This window comes from Oncorhynchus gorbuscha, linkage group LG22 (assembly GCF_021184085.1).
Source record: "Oncorhynchus gorbuscha isolate QuinsamMale2020 ecotype Even-year linkage group LG22, OgorEven_v1.0, whole genome shotgun sequence".
Lineage (NCBI taxonomy): Eukaryota > Metazoa > Chordata > Actinopteri > Salmoniformes > Salmonidae > Oncorhynchus > Oncorhynchus gorbuscha.
Window position 1 is genome coordinate 51,138,360 of NC_060194.1, and position 19,097 is coordinate 51,157,456.

General features: G+C 43.0%; 1 protein-coding gene across 2 annotated transcripts in view; it reads left to right on the forward strand.

The window, feature by feature from the left end:
- Positions 1 to 19,097, forward strand: part of LOC124009323 (kinesin-associated protein 3-like) — a 56,269-nt gene that overhangs the window by 18,685 nt on the left and 18,487 nt on the right. For both annotated transcript variants that reach the window (XM_046320989.1, XM_046320990.1), the window contains exons 10-15: positions 1,020 to 1,182; positions 5,894 to 5,994; positions 7,300 to 7,408; positions 8,430 to 8,542; positions 8,960 to 9,125; positions 12,395 to 12,520. In XM_046320989.1, the coding sequence (XP_046176945.1) occupies positions 1,020 to 1,182; positions 5,894 to 5,994; positions 7,300 to 7,408; positions 8,430 to 8,542; positions 8,960 to 9,125; positions 12,395 to 12,520 (778 nt within the window). The remainder of the gene's footprint in view (positions 1 to 1,019; positions 1,183 to 5,893; positions 5,995 to 7,299; positions 7,409 to 8,429; positions 8,543 to 8,959; positions 9,126 to 12,394; positions 12,521 to 19,097) is intronic.

The following is a 19,097-nucleotide window of genomic DNA, read 5'->3' on the forward strand; positions in this document are numbered from 1 at the left end:
TAGTTTATATGGTGCTGAGTCAGGGGTCTAGTTTATATGGTGGTGGGTCAGGAGTAGAGTCAGGGGTCTAGTTTATATGGTGGTGGGTCAGGAGTAGAGTCAGGGGTCTAGTTTATATGGTGCTGAGTCAGGAGTAGAGTCAGGGGTCTAGTTTATATGGTGGTGGGTCAGGGGTCTAGTTTATATGGTGCTGAGTCAGGGGTCTAGTTTATATGGTGGTGGGTCAGGGGTCTAGTTTATATGGTGCTGAGTCAGGGGTCTAGTTTATATGGTGCTGAGTCAGGGGTCTAGTTTATATGGTGCTGAGTCAGGGGTCTAGTTTATATGGTGGTGGGTCAGGAGTAGAGTCAGGGGTCTAGTTTATATAGTGCTGAGTCAGGGGTCTAGTTTATATAGTGCTGAGTCAGGGGTCTAGTTTATATAGTGCTGAGTCAGGGGTCTAGTTTATATGGTGGTGGGTCAGGAGTAGAGTCAGGGGTCTAGTTTATATGGTGCTGAGTCAGGGGTCTAGTTTATATGGTGGTGGGTCAGCAGTAGAGTCAGGGGTCTAGTTTATATGGTGCTGAGTCAGGGGTCTAGTTTATATGGTGCTGAGTCAGGAGTAGAGTCAGCGGTCTAGTTTATATGGTGGTGAGTCAGGAGTAGAGTCAGGGGTCTAGTTTATATGGTGGTGAGTCAGGGGTCTAGTTTATATGGTGGTGAGTCAGGGGTCTAGTTTATATGGTGGTGGGTCAGGAGTAGAGTCAGCGGTCTAGTTTATATGGTGGTGAGTCAGGGGTCTAGTTTATATGGTGGTGAGTCAGGGGTCTAGTTTATATAGTGCTGAGTCAGGAGTAGTCAGGGGTGTACACGTTAAACTATACCGGCTGTAACCTGCTTGTTTGCTTGTTTGCTACAAAGAAAGTCATCACGAGTCCTAACCATTTCCCTGTTTTGTGATTGGTTGTTAACCCTAACCCTGTTTTGTGATTGGTTGTTAACCCTAACCCTGTTTTGTGATTGGTTGGTTGTGTTGCCAGGCGGAGGTGGACACCGTAGAGCGTTTGTCTCGTTTAGTCCCGTGTGAACATGAAGACCTGCTGAACATCACGCTGCGTCTCCTCCTCAACCTCTCCTTTGACACTGGGCTACGCATCAAGATGGTGCAGGTCGGCTTGCTGCCCAAACTCACCTCCCTGCTGGGTATGTATGTCCTCTCTCTTTCTCTCCTCTCTCTCGCTCTCTCTTTCTGTCTCCCTCTCCCGTTCTGTCTCTTTGTCTCTTTGTCTCTTTGTCTCTTTGTCTCTTTGTCTCTCTCTCTCTCTCTCTCTCTCTCTCTCTCTCTCTCTCTCTCTCTCTCTCTCTCTCTCTCTCTCTCTCTCTCTCTCTCTCTCTCTCTCTCTCTGTCTCTCTTTGTCTCTCTCTCCTCTCTCCTCTCTCTCTCTTCTCCCTCTCCTCTCTCTTTGTCTCTCTCTCCTCTCTCTCTCTCTCTCTTCTTTCTCCTCTCCTCTCTCTTTTTCTCTCCTCTCTCTCTCTCTCTCCTCTCTCTCCTCTCCTCTCTCTCTCCTCTCTCTCCTCTCTCTCTCCTCTCCATCTCTCTCTCTCTCTCTCTCTCTCTCTCTCTCAAAATTCAATTTCAGTTCAATACATTTCAAAGAGCTTTATTGGCATGGAAAATAAATGTTTACATTGCTAAAGCGAATGGAATAGACAATAAACGAAAGGGAAATCATCAATGGAAACATGAATAAACATTAAATTCACAAAAGTTCCAAAAGAATAAAGACATTTCAAATGTCATATTATGTGGAAATAGTTAAAGTACAAAAAGGAAAATAAATAACCATAAATATGGGTTGTATTTACAATGGTGTTTGTTCTTCACTGGTTGCCCTTTTCTCGTGGCAACAGGTCACAAATCTTGCTGCTGTGATGGCACACTGTGGTATTTCACCCAGTAGATATGTGAGTTTATCAAAATTGGGTTTGTTTTCAAATTCTTTGTGGGTCTATGTAATCTGAGGGAAATATGTGTCTCTAATATGGTCATACATTTGGCAGGAGGTTATGAAGTGCAGCTCAGTTCCCACCTCATTTTGTGGGCAGTGAGCACATAGCCTGTCTTCTCTTGAGAGCCACGTCTGTCTACGGCAACCTTTCTCAATAGCAAGGCTCTGCTCACTGAGTCTGTACATAGTCAAAGCTTTCCTTAAGTTTGGGTCAGTCACAGTGGTCAGGTATTCTGCTACTGTGTACTCTCTGTTTAGGGTCAGTCACAGTGGTCAGGTATTCTGCCACTCTCTGTTTAGGGTCAGTCACAGTGGTCAGGTATTCTGCCACTGTGTACTCTCTGTTTAGGGCCAGTCACAGTGGTCAGGTATTCTGCCACTCTCTGTTTAGGGTCAGTCACAGTGGTGGTATTCTGCCAGGTATTCTGCCACTGTGTACTCTCTGTTTAGGGTCAGTCACAGTGGTCAGGTATTCTGCCACTGTGTACTCTCTGTTTAGGGCCAAATAACATTCTAGTTTGCTCTGTCTTTTGGTTGATTCTTTCCTGTGTGTCAAATAGTTATCCTTTTGCTTCCTCATAATTTGGTCTAATTGTGTTTCTGTTTTGGGGCTCTGTGGCGTCTGTTTGTGAACAGAGCCTCAGAACCAGTTGGCTGCGGGGAGTTTTCTCAAGGTTTTTTCTCTCTGTCGTTGAGGGCTTTTTGTGGAATGTGTGGGCATCGCTTCCTTTTAGGTGGTTGTATAATTTTAACGGTTTATTTTCTGGATGTTGATAACTAGTTAATACCTAATTCTGCTCTGCATTATTTGTTGTTTTGCACACAAAGTATATTTTTGCAGAATTCTGCATGCAGAGTGCTACCTTGTCCCGGACCTGCTATTTTCGTCTCTCTCTCTCTACTACTCTTTTCTACTCTGCTATCTTGACCTCTGATTGGCTATGAAAAGCCACCTGACATTTACTCCTAAGATACTGACGTGTTGCACCCTCTACAACCACTGTGATTATTATTATTTGACTCGGGTCATCTATGAACATTTGAACATCTTGGTCATGTTCTGTTATAATCTCCACCCGTCACAGCCAGAAGAGGACTGGTCACCCCTCAGAGCCTGGTTCCTCTCTAGGTTTCTTCATAGGTTCCTGCCTTTCTAGGGAGTTTTTCCTAGCCACCGTGCTTCTACACCTGCATTGTTTGCTGTTTGAGGTTTTAGGCTGGGTTTCTGTACAGCTGATGAAAAAAGGGGTTTATAAATACATTTGATTGATTGAATTTGGTGTTTGTTCCGTTTTGTGAATTCCTGGTTGGTGAGCGGACCCCAGACATCACAACCATAAAGGGTAATGGGTTCTGTAACTGATTCAAGTACTTTTAGCCAGATCCTAATTGGCGCTGATGTTCAGGCCGAGGTATGTATCGTTTTTTGTGTGCTCTGGGGTAACGGTGGCTAGGTGGAATTTGTATTTGTGATCCTGGGAACTGGACCTTTTTTGGAACACCATTATTTTTTGTCTTACTGAGATTTACTGTCAGGGCCCAGGTCTGTCAGGGCCCAGGTCTGTCAGGGCCCAGGTCTGTCAGGGCCCAGGTCTGTCAGCGCCCAGGTCTGACAGAATCTGTGCAGACGATCTAGATGCTGCTGTAGACCCTTTGACTCGACCGTTCTGGTGCCAATTCATTGAAATAAATGTTGAAAAGTTTAAGAATTAGCCCATTTGAATTTGTGATTTAGTATACCATCAACACCACAGGCTTTTTTGGGTTGAAGGGTTTGTATTTTGTTCTGCCAGTGGGTTCTGCTAGTCTTTAAAACCTCACTAGGGTATGTGGGACGGCAGCGTCCCGCCTCGTCAACAGCCAGTGAAACTGCAGGGCGCCAAATTCAAAACAACAGAAATCCCATAATTAAAATTCCTCAAACATACAAGTATTTTACACCATTTTAAAGATAAACTTGTTGTAATATATATTTATATCCAAAATCTCAGTTTACATTGGCGTGTTATGTTCAGTAGTTCCAAAACATCCTGTGATTTTGCAGAGAGCCACATGAATTTACAGAAATACTCATAATAAACATTGATCAAAGATTCAAGTGTTTTGCATGGAATTGTAGATCCACTTATCCTTAATACAACCGCTGTGTCAGATTACAAAAAAACTTTACGGAAAAAGCACACCATGCAATAATCTGAGTACGGCGCTCAGAGACCAAAACAAGCCATACAGATATCTGTTGTGGAGTCAACAGAAGTCAGAAATAGCATTATAAATATTCACTGACCTTTGATGATCTTCATCAGAATGCACTCCCAGGAAAACACAATAAATGTTTGATTTGTTCGATAAAGTCCATCATTTATGTCCAAATACCTCCTTTTTGTTTGCGCGTTTAGTACACAATCCAAACTGACGACGTGCGGGCAAGTCCAGGCGAAAGTTCAGACGAAAAGTTATATTACATATCGTAGAAACATGTCAAACTAAGTATAGAATCAATCTTTAGGATGTTTTTATCATAAATCTTCAATAATGTTCCAACCGGAGAATTCCTTTGTCTTTAGAAATGCAATGGAACGCAAGCTGACTCTCATGTGATCAGCTCATGCCACTCTGACAGACCTCTGACTCATTCAGCTCCCATTCCCACACCTCCTTCACAGTAGAAGCCTCAAACAAGGTTCTAAAGACTGTTGATATCTAGTGGAAGCCTTAGGAAGTGCAATATGACCCCATAGACACTGTATATTCAATAGGCAATGACTTGGAAAAACTACAAACCTCAGATTTCCCACTACCTGGTTTTATTTTTTCTCAGGTTTTTGCCTGCCATATGAGTTCTGTTATACTCACAGACATCATTCAAACAGTTTTAGAAACTTCAGAGTGTTTTCTATCCAAATGTACAAATTATATGCATATTCTAGCTTTTATGGCTGAGTAGCAGGCAGTTTAATTTGGGCACGCTTTTCATCCATAATTCAGAATGCTGCCCTCTGCCCTCGAAGTTAATAGCTGGGCCAGTAACCAAAAGATTGTTGGTTCAAATCTCCGAGCCAACTAGATGAAAAGTCTGCCGATGTGCCCTTGAGCAAGGCACTTAACCCTAATTGCTCCTGTAAGTCGCTCTGGAGAAGAGCGTCTGCTAAATGACAAACAAGTGAAGATGTCCGAAAAGATTGGAGAAGTGGTTTATCCATACATCTCCGTTTTGGATAGACAACTCTTTGTTTCGTTGTTTGTTTTAGTGTGTTACAATTCTCCCAGAAGTGATTAGTCTATGGATCATTTAATTACATTGAGCTGACGAGCTGGTCCCTCTTTTTTTCGTAGTGTATTTCTGAATTGTTTTAGTGATTCACCATAGTGAAGGCGTAGACTCAGGTTTTCTGGGTCTCTATGTTTTTAGGTTGGATAGGTTTCTCAATTTCTCTCTCTCTCGCTTGCTCTCTGTCTCTGTTCTCTCTTCCTCTCTCTGTCTCTGTTCTCTCTTCCTCTCTCTGTCTCTGTTCTCTCTTCCTCTCTCTGTCTCTGTTCTCTCTTCCTCTCTCTGTCTCTGTTCTCTCTTCCTCTCTCTGTCTCTGTTCTCTCTTCCTCTCTCTGTCTCTGTTCTCTCTTCCTCTCTCTGTCTCTGTTCTCTCTTCCTCTCTCTGTCTCTGTTCTCTCTTCCTCTCTCTGTCTCTGTTCTCTCTTCCTCTCTCTGTCTCTGTTCTCTCTTCCTCTCTCTGTCTCTGTTCTCTCTTCCTCTGTTCTCTCTTCCTCTCTCTCTCTGTTCACTCTTCCTCTCTCTATCTCTGTTCTCTCTTCCTCTCTCTCATTCTACTGACGTACCTACCATATCAATCTATCTGGCTATCAGATTTGAGCTGGTTTAATGTGTAGTAATGTGTTCCTTCTGTCAGGTGACGAGAACCACAAGCAGATGGCCATGTGTATCCTGTACCACATCAGTGTTGATGACAGGTTCAAGTCCATGTTCGCCTACACTGACTGCATCCCACAGGTAACAGTACAACACCTGATCCTAGATCAGCACCCACAACAGTGTTATTTGTCACATATGTCGAATACAACAATACAACAACCTTACAGTGAAATGCTTACTTGCAAGCCCTTAACCAACAATGAAGTTTTAAGAAAAATACCCCCCCAAAATAAGTAACAAATAATTAAAGAGAAATAACAATAGCGAGGCTATATACAGGGGGTACTGGTAGGTCGAGGTAATTGAGGTAATATGGACAATATGTACGTAGGTAGAGTTATTAAAGTGACTAGATAATAACAGAGAGTAGCAGCAGCGTAAAGGGGAGGGTGGGTCCAGGCAAATAGTCTGGTGGCCGTTTGATGAGATGTTCAGGAGTCTTATGGGGGTAGATGCTGTTTAGAAACCTCTTGGACATAGACTTGACGCTCCGGTACTGCTTGCCGTGCGGTAGCAGAGAGAACAGTATGTGTAAACATGTATACGCAGGGCCCAGCTGTAAAAGAGACCTTGGTCTCAGTCTGTGTTCCTTGTTGAAATTAAGGTATAATGTTAGTTTGTCGGTGATGTGGACGCCAAGGAACTTGAAGCTCTCAACCTGCTCCACTGCAGCCCCGTCGATGAGAATGGGGGCGTGCTTGGCCACGCAGTCATGAGTGAACAGGGAGTACAGGAGGGGACTGAGTACACAACCCTGAGGGGCCTCAGTGTTGAGGATCAGTGTGGCGGATGTGTTGTTACCTACCCTCACCACCTGGGGGCGGCCCGTCAGGAAGTCCAGGATCCAGTTGCAGAGGGAGGTGTTTAGTCCCAGAGTCCTTAGCTTAGCGAGGAGCTTTGAGGGGAATATGGGGTTGAACGCTGAGCTGTAGTCAATGAACAGCATTCTCACATAGGTGTTCCTTTCGTCCAGGTGGGAAAGGGCAGAGTGGAGTACAATAGAGATCATCTGTGAATCTTTAGGGATGGTATACAAATTGGAGTCTAGGGTTTCTGGTGTTGATTTTTATTTGTTATTATTTTTAAGTGGCCTTTTATTGTCCCCGGCACAAGGTGTACCTGTGTAATGATCATGCTGTTTAATTAGCTGTCAGGTGGATGGATTATCTTGGCAAAGGAGAAATGCTCACTGACAGGGATGTAAACAAATTTGTGCACCAAATTAGATAGAAATAAGCTTTTTTTGTGCATCAAGAAAATGTCTGGTGTCTTTTATTTCAGCTCATGAAACATGGGACCAACGCTTTACATGTTGTGTTTATATTTTGGTTCAGTGTATCTATTGCTAACATGCTAACTTAGTGCTCTGTGTTGACTCACCAGTTGATGAAGATGTTGTTTGAGCACGGTGAGGACAGGATCGATGCTGAGCTCATCTCCTTCTGTATCAACCTGGCAGCTAACAAGAAGAACGCTCAGCTCATCTGTGAAGGTAGGGAAGACCACTAAGTTATACAGCTCATCTGTGAAGGTAGAGGGGACCACTGTGAGTTATACAGCTCATCTGTGAAGGTAGGGAGGACCACTGTGAGTTATACAGCTCATCTGTGAAGGTTAGGGAAGACCACTAAGTTATACAGCTCATCTGTGAAGGTAGGGAGGACCACTGTGAGTTATACAGCTCATTGGTGAAGGTAGGGAGGACCACTGTGAGTTATTCAGCTCATCTGTGAAGGTAGGGAGGACCACTGTGAGTTATACAGCTCATCTGTGAAGGTAGGGAGGACCACTGTGAGTTATACAGCTCATCTGTGAAGGTAGGGAGGACCACTGTGAGTTATACAGCTCATCTGTGAAGGTAGGGAGGACCACTGTGAGTTATACAGCTCATCTGTGAAGGTAGGGAGGATCACTGTGAGTTATACAGCTCATCTGTGAAGGTAGGGAGGACCACTGTGAGTTATACAGCTCATCTGTGAAGGTAGGGAGGACCACTGTGAGTTATACAGCTCATCTGTGAAGGTAGGGAGGACCACTGTGAGTTATACAGCTCATCTGTGAAGGTAGGGAGATCACTGTGAGTTATACAGCTCATCTGTGAAGGTAGGGAGGACCACTGTGAGTTATACAGCTCATCTGTGAAGGTAGGGAGGACCACTGTGAGTTATACAGCTCATCTGTGAAGGTAGGGAGGTCACCTATGAGTTATACAGCTCATCTGTGAAGGTAGGGAGGACCACTGTGAGTTATACAGCTCATCTGTGAAGGTAGGGAGGTCACCTATGAGTTGTACAGCTCATCTGTGAAGGTAGGGAGGACCACTGTGAGTTATACAGCTCATCTGTGAAGGTACAGACCACATATGTATCAGAGATGGTCTGGTGATCTAAGAACAATAGAAATATGTCCAAGACGCTTCATTGTCACCTTCCATGTGTCATAAATGAATGAATTAGTATAAATATATCACATGCTGTTGAATAAGTAATGAATGCTTGATTCCCTTCCCTCAGGTAATGGTCTGAAGATGTTGATGAAGAGAGCTCTGAAGCTGAAGGATCCTTTACTTATGAAGATGATACGAAACATCTCTCAACACGACGGACCAACCAAACACATCTTCATCGTTAGTACTAAATTCATGTTGGATTTGAATGACTTGATCAAGCAGATGTTGTGACTGGATTGGTTGAAAAGACTAATGAAGAACACATTGTGAAGCTCCCAGCAATGAAGCCATATAAAAGCATCCAGTTCCCATGAGGCAGCAGAGATATTTAGAGACTGTATGAATGAGGTGTTGCTAAGTGCGGCGGCAGGGTAGCCTAGTGGTTAGAGCGTTGGACTAGTAACCGGAAGGTTGCAAGTTCAAACCCCCGAGCCGACAAGGTAGAAATCTGTCGTTCTGCCCCTGAACAGGCAGTTAACCCACTGTTCCCAGGCCGTCATTGAAAATAAGAATTTGTTCTTAACTGACTTGCCTGGTTAAATAAAGGTAAATTAAAAATAAAATAAAAATTACTAACCGAATGGTCTCCTTCAGGACTATGTAGGAGACCTGGCAGCCCAGATCAGTCCTGATGAAAATGAAGAGTATGTGATCGAGTGTCTGGGGACCCTGGCTAACCTCACTATCGCTGATCTGGACTGGGAACTGGTGCTGAAGGAGTACAACCTGGTACCTTACTTTAAAGATAGGCTCAAACCAGGTGAGTGAATTCTATAACCAGCCTGAGGAAGCGATGCCCACTCATTCCACCACAAAGCCCTCACCTACAGAGAGATGAACCTAGGGAAGAGTCCCCTTAGCCAGCTGGTTCTGGGGCTCTGTTCACAAACACAAACAGACCCCACAAAGCCCTCACCTACAGAGAGAGGAACCTAGGGAAGAGTCCCCTTAGCCAGCTGGTTCTGGGGCTCTGTTCACAAACACAAACAGACCCCACAAAGCCCTCACCTACAGAGAGAGGAACCTAGGGAAGAGTCCCCTTAGCCAGCTGGTTCTGGGGCTCTGTTCACAAACACAAACAGACCCCACAAAGCCCTCACCTACAGAGAGATGAACCTAGGGAAGAGTACCCTTAGCCAGCTGGTTCTGGGGCTCTGTTCACAAACACAAACAGACCCCACAAAGCCCTCACCTACAGAGATATGAACCTAGGGAAGAGTACCCTTAGCCAGCTGGTTCTGGGGCTCTGTTCACAAACACAAACAGACCCCACAAAGCCCTCTTCTACAGAGAGAGGAACCTAGGGAAGAGTCCCCTTGGCCAGCTGGTTCTGGGGCTCTGTTCACAAACACAAACAGACCCCACAAAGCCCTCACCTACAGAGAGATGAACCTAGGGAAGAGTACCCTTAGCCAGCTGGTTCTGGGGCTCTGTTCACAAACACAAACAGACCCCACAAAGCCTCAGGACAACAATACAATTAGACGCAACCAAATTATGAGAAACCAAATAGATAACTATTTAACACACTGGAAAGAATCAACAAAAAAACTAGGATGCTATTTGGCCCTAAACAGAGAGTACACAGTAGCAGAATACCTGACCACTGTGACTGACCCTAAACAGAGAGTACACAGTGGCAGAATACCTGACCACTGTGACTGACCCTAAACAGAGAGTGGCAGAATACCTGACCACTGTGACTGACCCTAAACAGAGAGAACACAGTGGCAGAATACCTGACCACTGTGACTGACCCTAAACAGAGAGTACACAGCGGCAGAATACCTGACCACTGTGACTGACCCTAAACAGAGAGTACACAGTGGCAGAATACCTGACCACTGTGACTGACCCTAAACAGAGAGTACACAGTGGCAGAATACCTGACCACTGTGACTGACCCTAAACAGAGAGTGGCAGAATACCTGACCACTGTGACTGACCCTAAACAGAGAGTGGCAGAATACCTGACCACTGTGACTGGCCCTAAACAGAGAGTACACAGTGGCAGAATACCTGACCACTGTGACTGACCCTAAACAGAGAGTGGCAGAATACCTGACCACTGTGACTGACCCTAAACAGAGAGTGGCAGAATACCTGACCACTGTGACTGACCCTAAACAGAGAGTACACAGTGGCAGAATACCTGACCACTGTGACTGACCCTAAACAGAGAGTACACAGAATACCTGACCACTGTGACTGACCCTAAACAGAGAGTACACAGTGGCAGAATACCTGACCACTGTGACTGACCCTAAACAGAGAGTACACAGTGGCAGAATACCTGACCACTGTGACTGACCCTAAACAGAGAGTACACAGTGGCAGAATACCTGACCACTGTGACTGACCCTAAACAGAGAGTACACAGTGGCAGAATACCTGACCACTGTGATTGACCTAAAAGTAAGAACATCCTTAACTATGTACAGACTCAGAGAACATAGCCTTGCTATTGAGAGGGGCTGCCGTTGGCAGACCTGGCTCTCGGGATAAGACTGGATATGTGTCCACTGCCCACAAAAAAAGGTGGACACTGAGCTGCACTTCCTAACCTTCTGCCAAATGTATGACCACATTAGAAATACATACTTCCCTCAAATCACATGTATTTATAAAGCCCTTCTAACATCAGCTGATATCTCAGAGTGCTGTACAGAAACCCAGCCTAAACCCCCAAACAGCAAGCAATGCAGGTGTAGCAGCACGGTGGCTAGGAAAAACTCCCTAGAAAGGCCAGAACCTAGGAAGAAACCTAGAGGGGAACCAGGCTATGAGGGGTGGCCAGTCCTCTTCTGGCTGTGCCAGGTAGAGGGGAACCAGGCTATGAGGGGTGGCCAGTCCTCTTCTGGCTGTGCCAGGTAGAGAGGAACCAGGCTCTGAGGGGTGGCCAGTCCTCTTCTGGGTGTACTGGGTAGAGAGGAACCAGGCTCTGAGGGGTGGCCAGTCCTCTTCTGGGTGTACTGGGTAGAGAGGAACCAGGCTCTGAGGGGGGGCCAGTCCTCTTCTGGCTGTGCCAGGTAGAGAGGAACCAGGCTATGAGGGGTGGCCAGTCCTCTTCTGGCTGTGCCAGGTGGAGATTATAACAGAGTACATGGCCATTAAGGCCAGATCGTTCTTCAAGATGTCCAAATGTTCATAGATGACCAACATGGTCAAATAATAATATTCACAGTGGTTGTAGAGGGGCAACAGGTCAGAACCTCAGGAGTAAATGTCAGTTGGCTTTTCATAGCCACAGATCACACAGAACCACAAAGAATTTGAAAACAAATCAAACATTTATAAACTCCCATATCTGTTAACCAAACAACATAAATACCAGCTATATTTACCTGTTTATTTATCTTCCCCCACTACATTGCTAAAACACCGTCCATAGCTGATTATATCACTCTAGAAATGTCTATCTTTTTTTAGATCTTTTTCAGTGCAATATTTACCGTTAGATTCCACATTGTTTTTGTTGATGTTGCTTTGTATCTTTGGTTTATTGTTGTTTTCCCACTTGCTTTGGCCGTGTAAACACGTTTCCCGTGACAATAAAGCCCTTTTCATTTGATTTGAATTGATAGAAAGAGACTCAAACTAGGTCACTACATCACTGAAGAAGTGGATTTAGTTTCTGAGAGATTACGGAGGTGTTGTAAAGGTGTTGTAAAGGTGTTGTAAAGGTGTTGTAAAGGTGTTGTAAAGGTGTTGTAAAGGTGTTGTAAAGGTGTTGTAAAGGTGTTGTAAAGGTGTTGGAAAGGTGTTGTAAAGGTGTTGTAAAGGTGTTGTAAAGGTGTTGTAAAGGTGTTGTAAAGGTGCTCTAAAGAAACTGTAGTTATGAAAACAAGAAGAACAGGAGTTCACCTTTTGTACCCTCTGACCCCTGACCTCTGTGTGTTGTTATCAGGTTCTCTGACCCCTGACACCTGCCCTCTGTGTGTTGTTTTCAGGCTCTCTAACCCCTGACCTCTGTGTGTTGTCATCAGGCTCTCTAACCCCAGACACCTGACCTCTGTGTGTTGTCATCAGGCTCTGCAGAGGATGACCTGATACTAGAGGTGGTGATCATGATCGGGACGGTGTCCATGGATGACAGCTGTGCCGCCATGTTGGCCAAGTCTGGCATCATCCCTGCTATTATAGAACTACTGAATGGTAAGACAGACATCATCCCTGCTATTGTAGAACTACTGAATGGTAAGACAGACATCATCCCTGTTATTATAGAACTACTGAATGGTAAGACATTATACCTGCTATTATAGAACTACTAAATGGTAAGACAGACATCATCCCTGCTATTATAGAACTACTGAATGGTGAGACATTATACCTGCTATTATAGAACTACTGAATGGTAAGACATCATCCCTGCTATTATAGAACTACTGAATGGTAAGACATTATACCTGCTATTATAGAACTACTGAATGGTAAGACATTATACCTGCTATTATAGAACTACTGAATGGTAAGACATTATACCTGCTATTATAGAACTACTGAATGGTAAGACAGACATCATCCCTGCTATTGTAGAACTACTGAATGGTGAGACATTATACCTGCTATTATAGAACTACTGAATGGTAAGACATTATACCTGCTATTATAGAACTACTGAATGGTAAGACATCATCCCTGCTATTGTAGAACTACTGAATGGTGAGACATTATACCTGCTATTATAGAACTACTGAATGGTAAGACATTATACCTGCTATTATAGAACTACTGAATGGTAAGACATCATCCCTGCTATTATAGAACTACAAAATGGTAAGACAGACATCATCCCTGCTATTATAGAACTACTAAATGGTAAGACAGACATCATCCCTGCTATTATAGAACTACTGAATGGTAAGACATCATCCCTGTTATTATAGAACTACTGAATGGTAAGACATTATACCTGCTATTATAGAACTACTGAATGGTAAGACAGACATCATCCCTACTATTATAGAACTACTGAATGGTAAGACATCATCCCTGCTATTATAGAACTACTGAATGGTGAGACATTATACCTGCTATTATAGAACTACTGAATGGTAAGACATCATCCCTGCTATTGTAGAACTACTGAATGGTGAGACATTATACCTGCTATTATAGAACTACTAAATGGTAAGACAGACATCATCCCTGCTATTATAGAACTACTGAATGGTAAGACATCATCCCTGCTATTGTAGAACTACTGAATCGTCAGACATCATCCCTGCTATTGTAGAACTACTGAATCGTCAGACATCATCCCTGCTATTGTAGAACTACTGAATCGTCAGACATCATCCCTACTATTATAGTACTGCTGAATGGTAAGACAACATCATCCCTACTATTATAGAACTGCCTATTGGTAAGACATTATAACTGCTACCATAGAACTACTGAATGGTAAGACCTCATCCCTGTATTATAGAACTACTGAATTGTAAGACCGACATCATCCCTACTATTGTAGAACTACTGAATGGTGAGACATTATACCTGCTATTATAGAACTACTGAATGGTAAGACATTATACCTGCTATTATAGAACTGCTGAATGGTAAGACATTATACCTGCTATTATAGAACTACTGAATGGTAAGACATTATACCTGCTATTATAGAACTGCTGAATGGTAAGACATTATACCTGCTATTATAGAACTACTGAATGGTAAGACAGACATCATCCCTGTTATTGTAGAACTACTGAATGGTAAGACATTATACCTGCTATTATAGAACTACTGAATGGTAAGACATTATACCTGCTATTATAGAACTACTGAATGGTAAGACATTATACCTGCTATTATAGAACTACTGAATGGTGAGACATCATCCCTGCTATTGTAGAACTACTGAATGGTAAGACATCATCCCTGCTATTGTAGAACTACTGAATGGTGAGACATCATCCCTGCTATTATAGAACTACTGAATGGTAAGACAGACATCATCCCTGCTATTATAGAACTACTGAATGGTAAGACATCATCTCTGCTATTATAGAACTACTGAATGGTAAGACATCATCTCTGCTATTGTAGAACTACTGAATGGTGAGACATCATCCCTGCTATTATAGAACTACTGAATGGTGAGACATTATACCTGCTATTATAGAACTACTGAATGGTAAGACAGACATCATCCCTGCTATTGTAGAACTACTAAATGGTAAGACAGACATCATCCCTGCTATTATAGAACTACTGAATGGTAAGACATCATCTCTGCTATTGTAGAACTACTGAATGGTGAGACATCATCCCTGCTATTATAGAACTACTGAATGGTGAGACATTATACCTGCTATTATAGAACTACTGAATGGTAAGACATTATACCTGCTATTGTAGAACTACTGAATGGTAAGACATCATCCCTGCTATTATAGAACTACTGAATGGTAAGACATTATACCTGCTATTATAGAACTACTGAATCGTCAGACATCATCTCTGCTATTATAGAACTACTGAATGGTGAGGCACCAACTCCATATTAATGCTCATGGTGTTCCACGAGCAGTGTATGTACATATAGGTAGGGATGAAGTGACTAGGCAACAGGATATATAATAAACAGCAGCAGTTGACTGTAGGTAGGGGTAAAGGATAGATAATAGACAGTAACAGCAGTATACTGTAGGTAGGGGTTAAGGATAGATAATAGACAGTAACAGCAGTATACTGTAGGTAGGGGGTAAAGGATAGATAATAGACAGTAACAGCAGTATACTGTATGTAGGGGTAAAGGATAGATAATAGACAGTAACAGCAGTATACTGTAGGTAGGGGTTAAGGATAGATAATAGACAGTAACAGCAGTATACTGTAGGTAGGGGTAAAGGATAGATAATAGACAGTAACAGCAGTATACTGTAGGTAGGGGTTAAGGATAGATAATAGACAGTAACAGCAGTATACTGTAGGTAGGGGGTAAAGGATAGATAATAGACAGTAACAGCAGTATACTGTATGTAGGGGTAAAGGATAGATAATAGACAGTAACAGCAGTATACTGTAGGTAGGGGTTAAGGATAGATAATAGACAGTAACAGCAGTATACTGTAGGTAGGGGTAAAGGATAGATAATAGACAGTAGCAGCAGTATACTGTAGGTAGGATAGATAATAGACAGTAACAGCAGTATACTGTAGGTAGGGGTAAAGGATAGCTAATAAACAGTAACAGCAGTATACTGTAGGTAGGGGTAAAGGATAGCTAATAAACAGTAACAGCAGTATACTGTAGGTAGGGGTAAAGGATAGATAATAGACAGTAACAGCAGTATACTGTAGGTAGGGGTAAAGGATAGATAATAGACAGTAACAGCAGTATACTGTAGGTAGGGGTAAAGGATAGATAATAGACAGTAACAGCAGTATACTGTAGGTAGGGGTAAAGGATAGATAATAGACAGTAACAGCAGTATACTGTAGGTAGGATAGATAATAGACAGTAATAGCAGTATACTGTAGGTAGGGGTAAAGGATAGATAGACAGTAACAGCAGTATACTGTAGGTAGGGGTAAAGGATAGATTATAGACAGTAACAGTATACTGTAGGTAGGGGTAAAGGATAGATAATAGACAGTAACAGCAGTATACTGTAGGTAGGGGTAAAGGATAGATTATAGACAGTAACAGTATACTGTAGGTAGGGGTAAAGGATAGATAATAGACAGTAACAGCTGTGTATGTGATGAGTCAAAAGAGTTGGTGCAAAGGGTCATTGCAGGTAGTCCGGGTAGCTAAGGAACTGTTACCTAACTGGGTATCTAAGGAACTGTTACCTAACTGGGTATCTAAGGAACTGTTAACTAACTGGGTATCTAAGGAACTGTTACCTAACTGGGTATCTAAGGAACTGTTACCTAACTGGGTATCTAAGGAACTGTTAACTAACTGGGTAGCTAAGGAACTGTTACCTAACTGGGTAGCTAAGGAACTGTTAACTAACTGTTTATCAGTCTGACGGGGGTGGAAGCTGTTCAGGGTCCCGTTGGTTCCAGACTTGGTGCATCGGTGCCACTTGCTGTGCGGTAGCAGAGAGAACAGTCTATGACTTGGGTGGCTGGTGTCTTTGACTATTTTTAAGGCCTTCCTCTGATACCGCCTGGTATAATTCCTTAGTTATGGTGCATTCGGGAAGTATTCAGACCCCATTACTTTTTCCACATTTTGTTACTTTACAGCTAAAATTGATTTAAATAAGAAAACATTCCCAAGAACACAGTTGCCTCCATCATTCTTAAATGGAAGAAATTTGGAACCAGAGCTGACCGCCCAGCCAAAGAAACCTGGCATGGTCCTTACGGTGAAGCATGGTGGTGGCAGCATCATGCTGTGAGGATGTTTTTCAGCGCCAGGGACTGGGAGACTAGTCAGGATAGAGGTAAAGATGAACGGAGAAAAATACAGAGAAATCCTTGATGAAAACCTGCTCCAGAGTGCTCAGGACCTCAGACTGGGGTGAAGGTTCACCTGCCAACAGGACAACGACCCTAAGCATACAGCCAAGACAATGGAGGAGTGGCTTCGGGACAAGTCTCTGGATGTCCTTGAGTTGCCCAGCCAGAGCCCGGACTTGAACCCTATCGAACATCTCTGGAGAGACTTTTAAATAGCTGTGCAGCGACGCTCCCCATCCAACCTGACAGAGCTTGAGAGGATCTGCAGAGAAGACTGGGAGAAACTCCCCAAAAACTGGTGTGCCAAGCTTGTAGCATCATACCCAAGAAGACTTGAGGCTGTAATCGCTGTATTTTTAATAAATGTGCAAACATTTCTAAAAGCCTGTTTTTGCTTTGTCCTTATGGGGTATTGTGATGTCATTGTGGGGTATTGTGTTGTCATTATGGGGTATTGTGATGTCATTATGGGGTATTGTGATGTCCTTATGGGGTATTGTGATGTCAGTATGGGGTATTGTGATGTCATTATGGGGTATTGTGATGTCATTATGGGGTATTGTGATGTCATTATGGGGTATTGTGATGTCCTTATGGGGTATTGTGATGTCATTATGGAGTATTGTGATGTCCTTATGGGGTATTGTGATGTCATTATGGGGTATTGTGATGTCATTATGGGGTATTGTGATGTCATTATGGAGTATTGTGATGTCCTTATGGGGTATTGTGATGTCATTATGGAGTATTGTGATGTCCTTATGGGGTATTGTGATGTCATTATGGGGTATTGTGATGTCATTATGGAGTATTGTGATGTCCTTATGGGGTATTGTGATGTCATTATGGAGTATCGTGATGTCCTTATGGGGTATTGTGATGTCATTATGGGGTATTGTGATGTCATTATGGGGTATTGTGATGTCATTATGGGGTATTGTGATGTCCTTATGGGGTATTGTGATGTCATTATGGGGTATTGTGATGTCCATGTCATAAGGTGAATGCACCAATTTGTAAGTCGCTCTGGATAAGAGCGTCTGCTAAATGACTTAAATGTAAATGTTAAATGGGTATTGTGGTGTCATTATGGGGTATTGTGATGTCATTATGGGGTATTGTGATGTCCTTATGGGGTATTGTGATGTCATTATGGGGTATTGTGATGTCCTTATGGGGTATTGTGATGTCCTTATGGGGTATTGTGATGTCCTTATGGGGTATTGTGATGTCCTTATGGGGTATTGTGATGTCCTTATGGGGTATTGTGATGTCATTATGGGGTATTGTGATGTCCTTATGGGGTATTGTGATGTCATTATGGGGTATTGTGATGTCCTTATGGGGTATTGTGATGTCATTATGGGGTATTGTGATGTCCTTATGGGGTATTGTGATGTCATTATGGGGTATTGTGATGTCCTTATGGGGTATTGTGATGTCCTTATGGGGTATTGTGATGTCCTTATGGGGTATTGTGATGTCCTTATGGAGTATTGTGATGTCCTTATGGGGTATTGTGATGTCCTTATGGGGTATTGTGATGTCCTTATGGGGTATTGTGATGTCCTTATGGGGTATTGTGATGTCCTTATGGGGTATTGTGATGTCCTTATGGGGTATTGTGATGTCCTTATGGGGTATTGTGATGTCCTTATGGGGTATTGTGATGTCCTTATGGGGTATTGTGATGTCCTTATGGGGTATTGTGATGTCCTTATGGGGTATTGTGATGTCCTTATGGGGTATTGTGATGTCCTTATGGGGTATTGTGATGTCCTTATGGGGTATTGTGATGTCCTTATGGGGTATTGTGATGTCATTATGGGGTATTGTGATGTCATTATGGAGTATTGTGATGTCATTATGGGGTATTGTGATGTCATTATGGAGTATTGTGATGTCATTATGGGGTATTGTGATGTCCTTATGGGGTATTGTGATGTCCTTATGGGGTATTGTGATGTCATTATGGGGTATTGTGATGTCCTTATGGGGTATTGTGATATCATTATGGGGTATTGTGATGTCCTTATGGGGTATTGTGATGTCCTTATGGGGTATTGTGATGTCATTATGGGGTATTGTGTTGTCCTTATGGGGTATTGTGTTGTCCTTATGGGGTATTGTGATGTCCTTATGGGGTATTGTGTTGTCCTTATGGGCTATTGTGATGTCATTATGGGGTGTTGTGATGTCCTTATGGAGTATTGTGATGTCCTTATGGGGTATTGTGATGTCCTTATGGGGTATTGTGATGTCATTATGGGGTATTGTGATGTCATTATGGGGTATTGTGATGTCCTTATGGG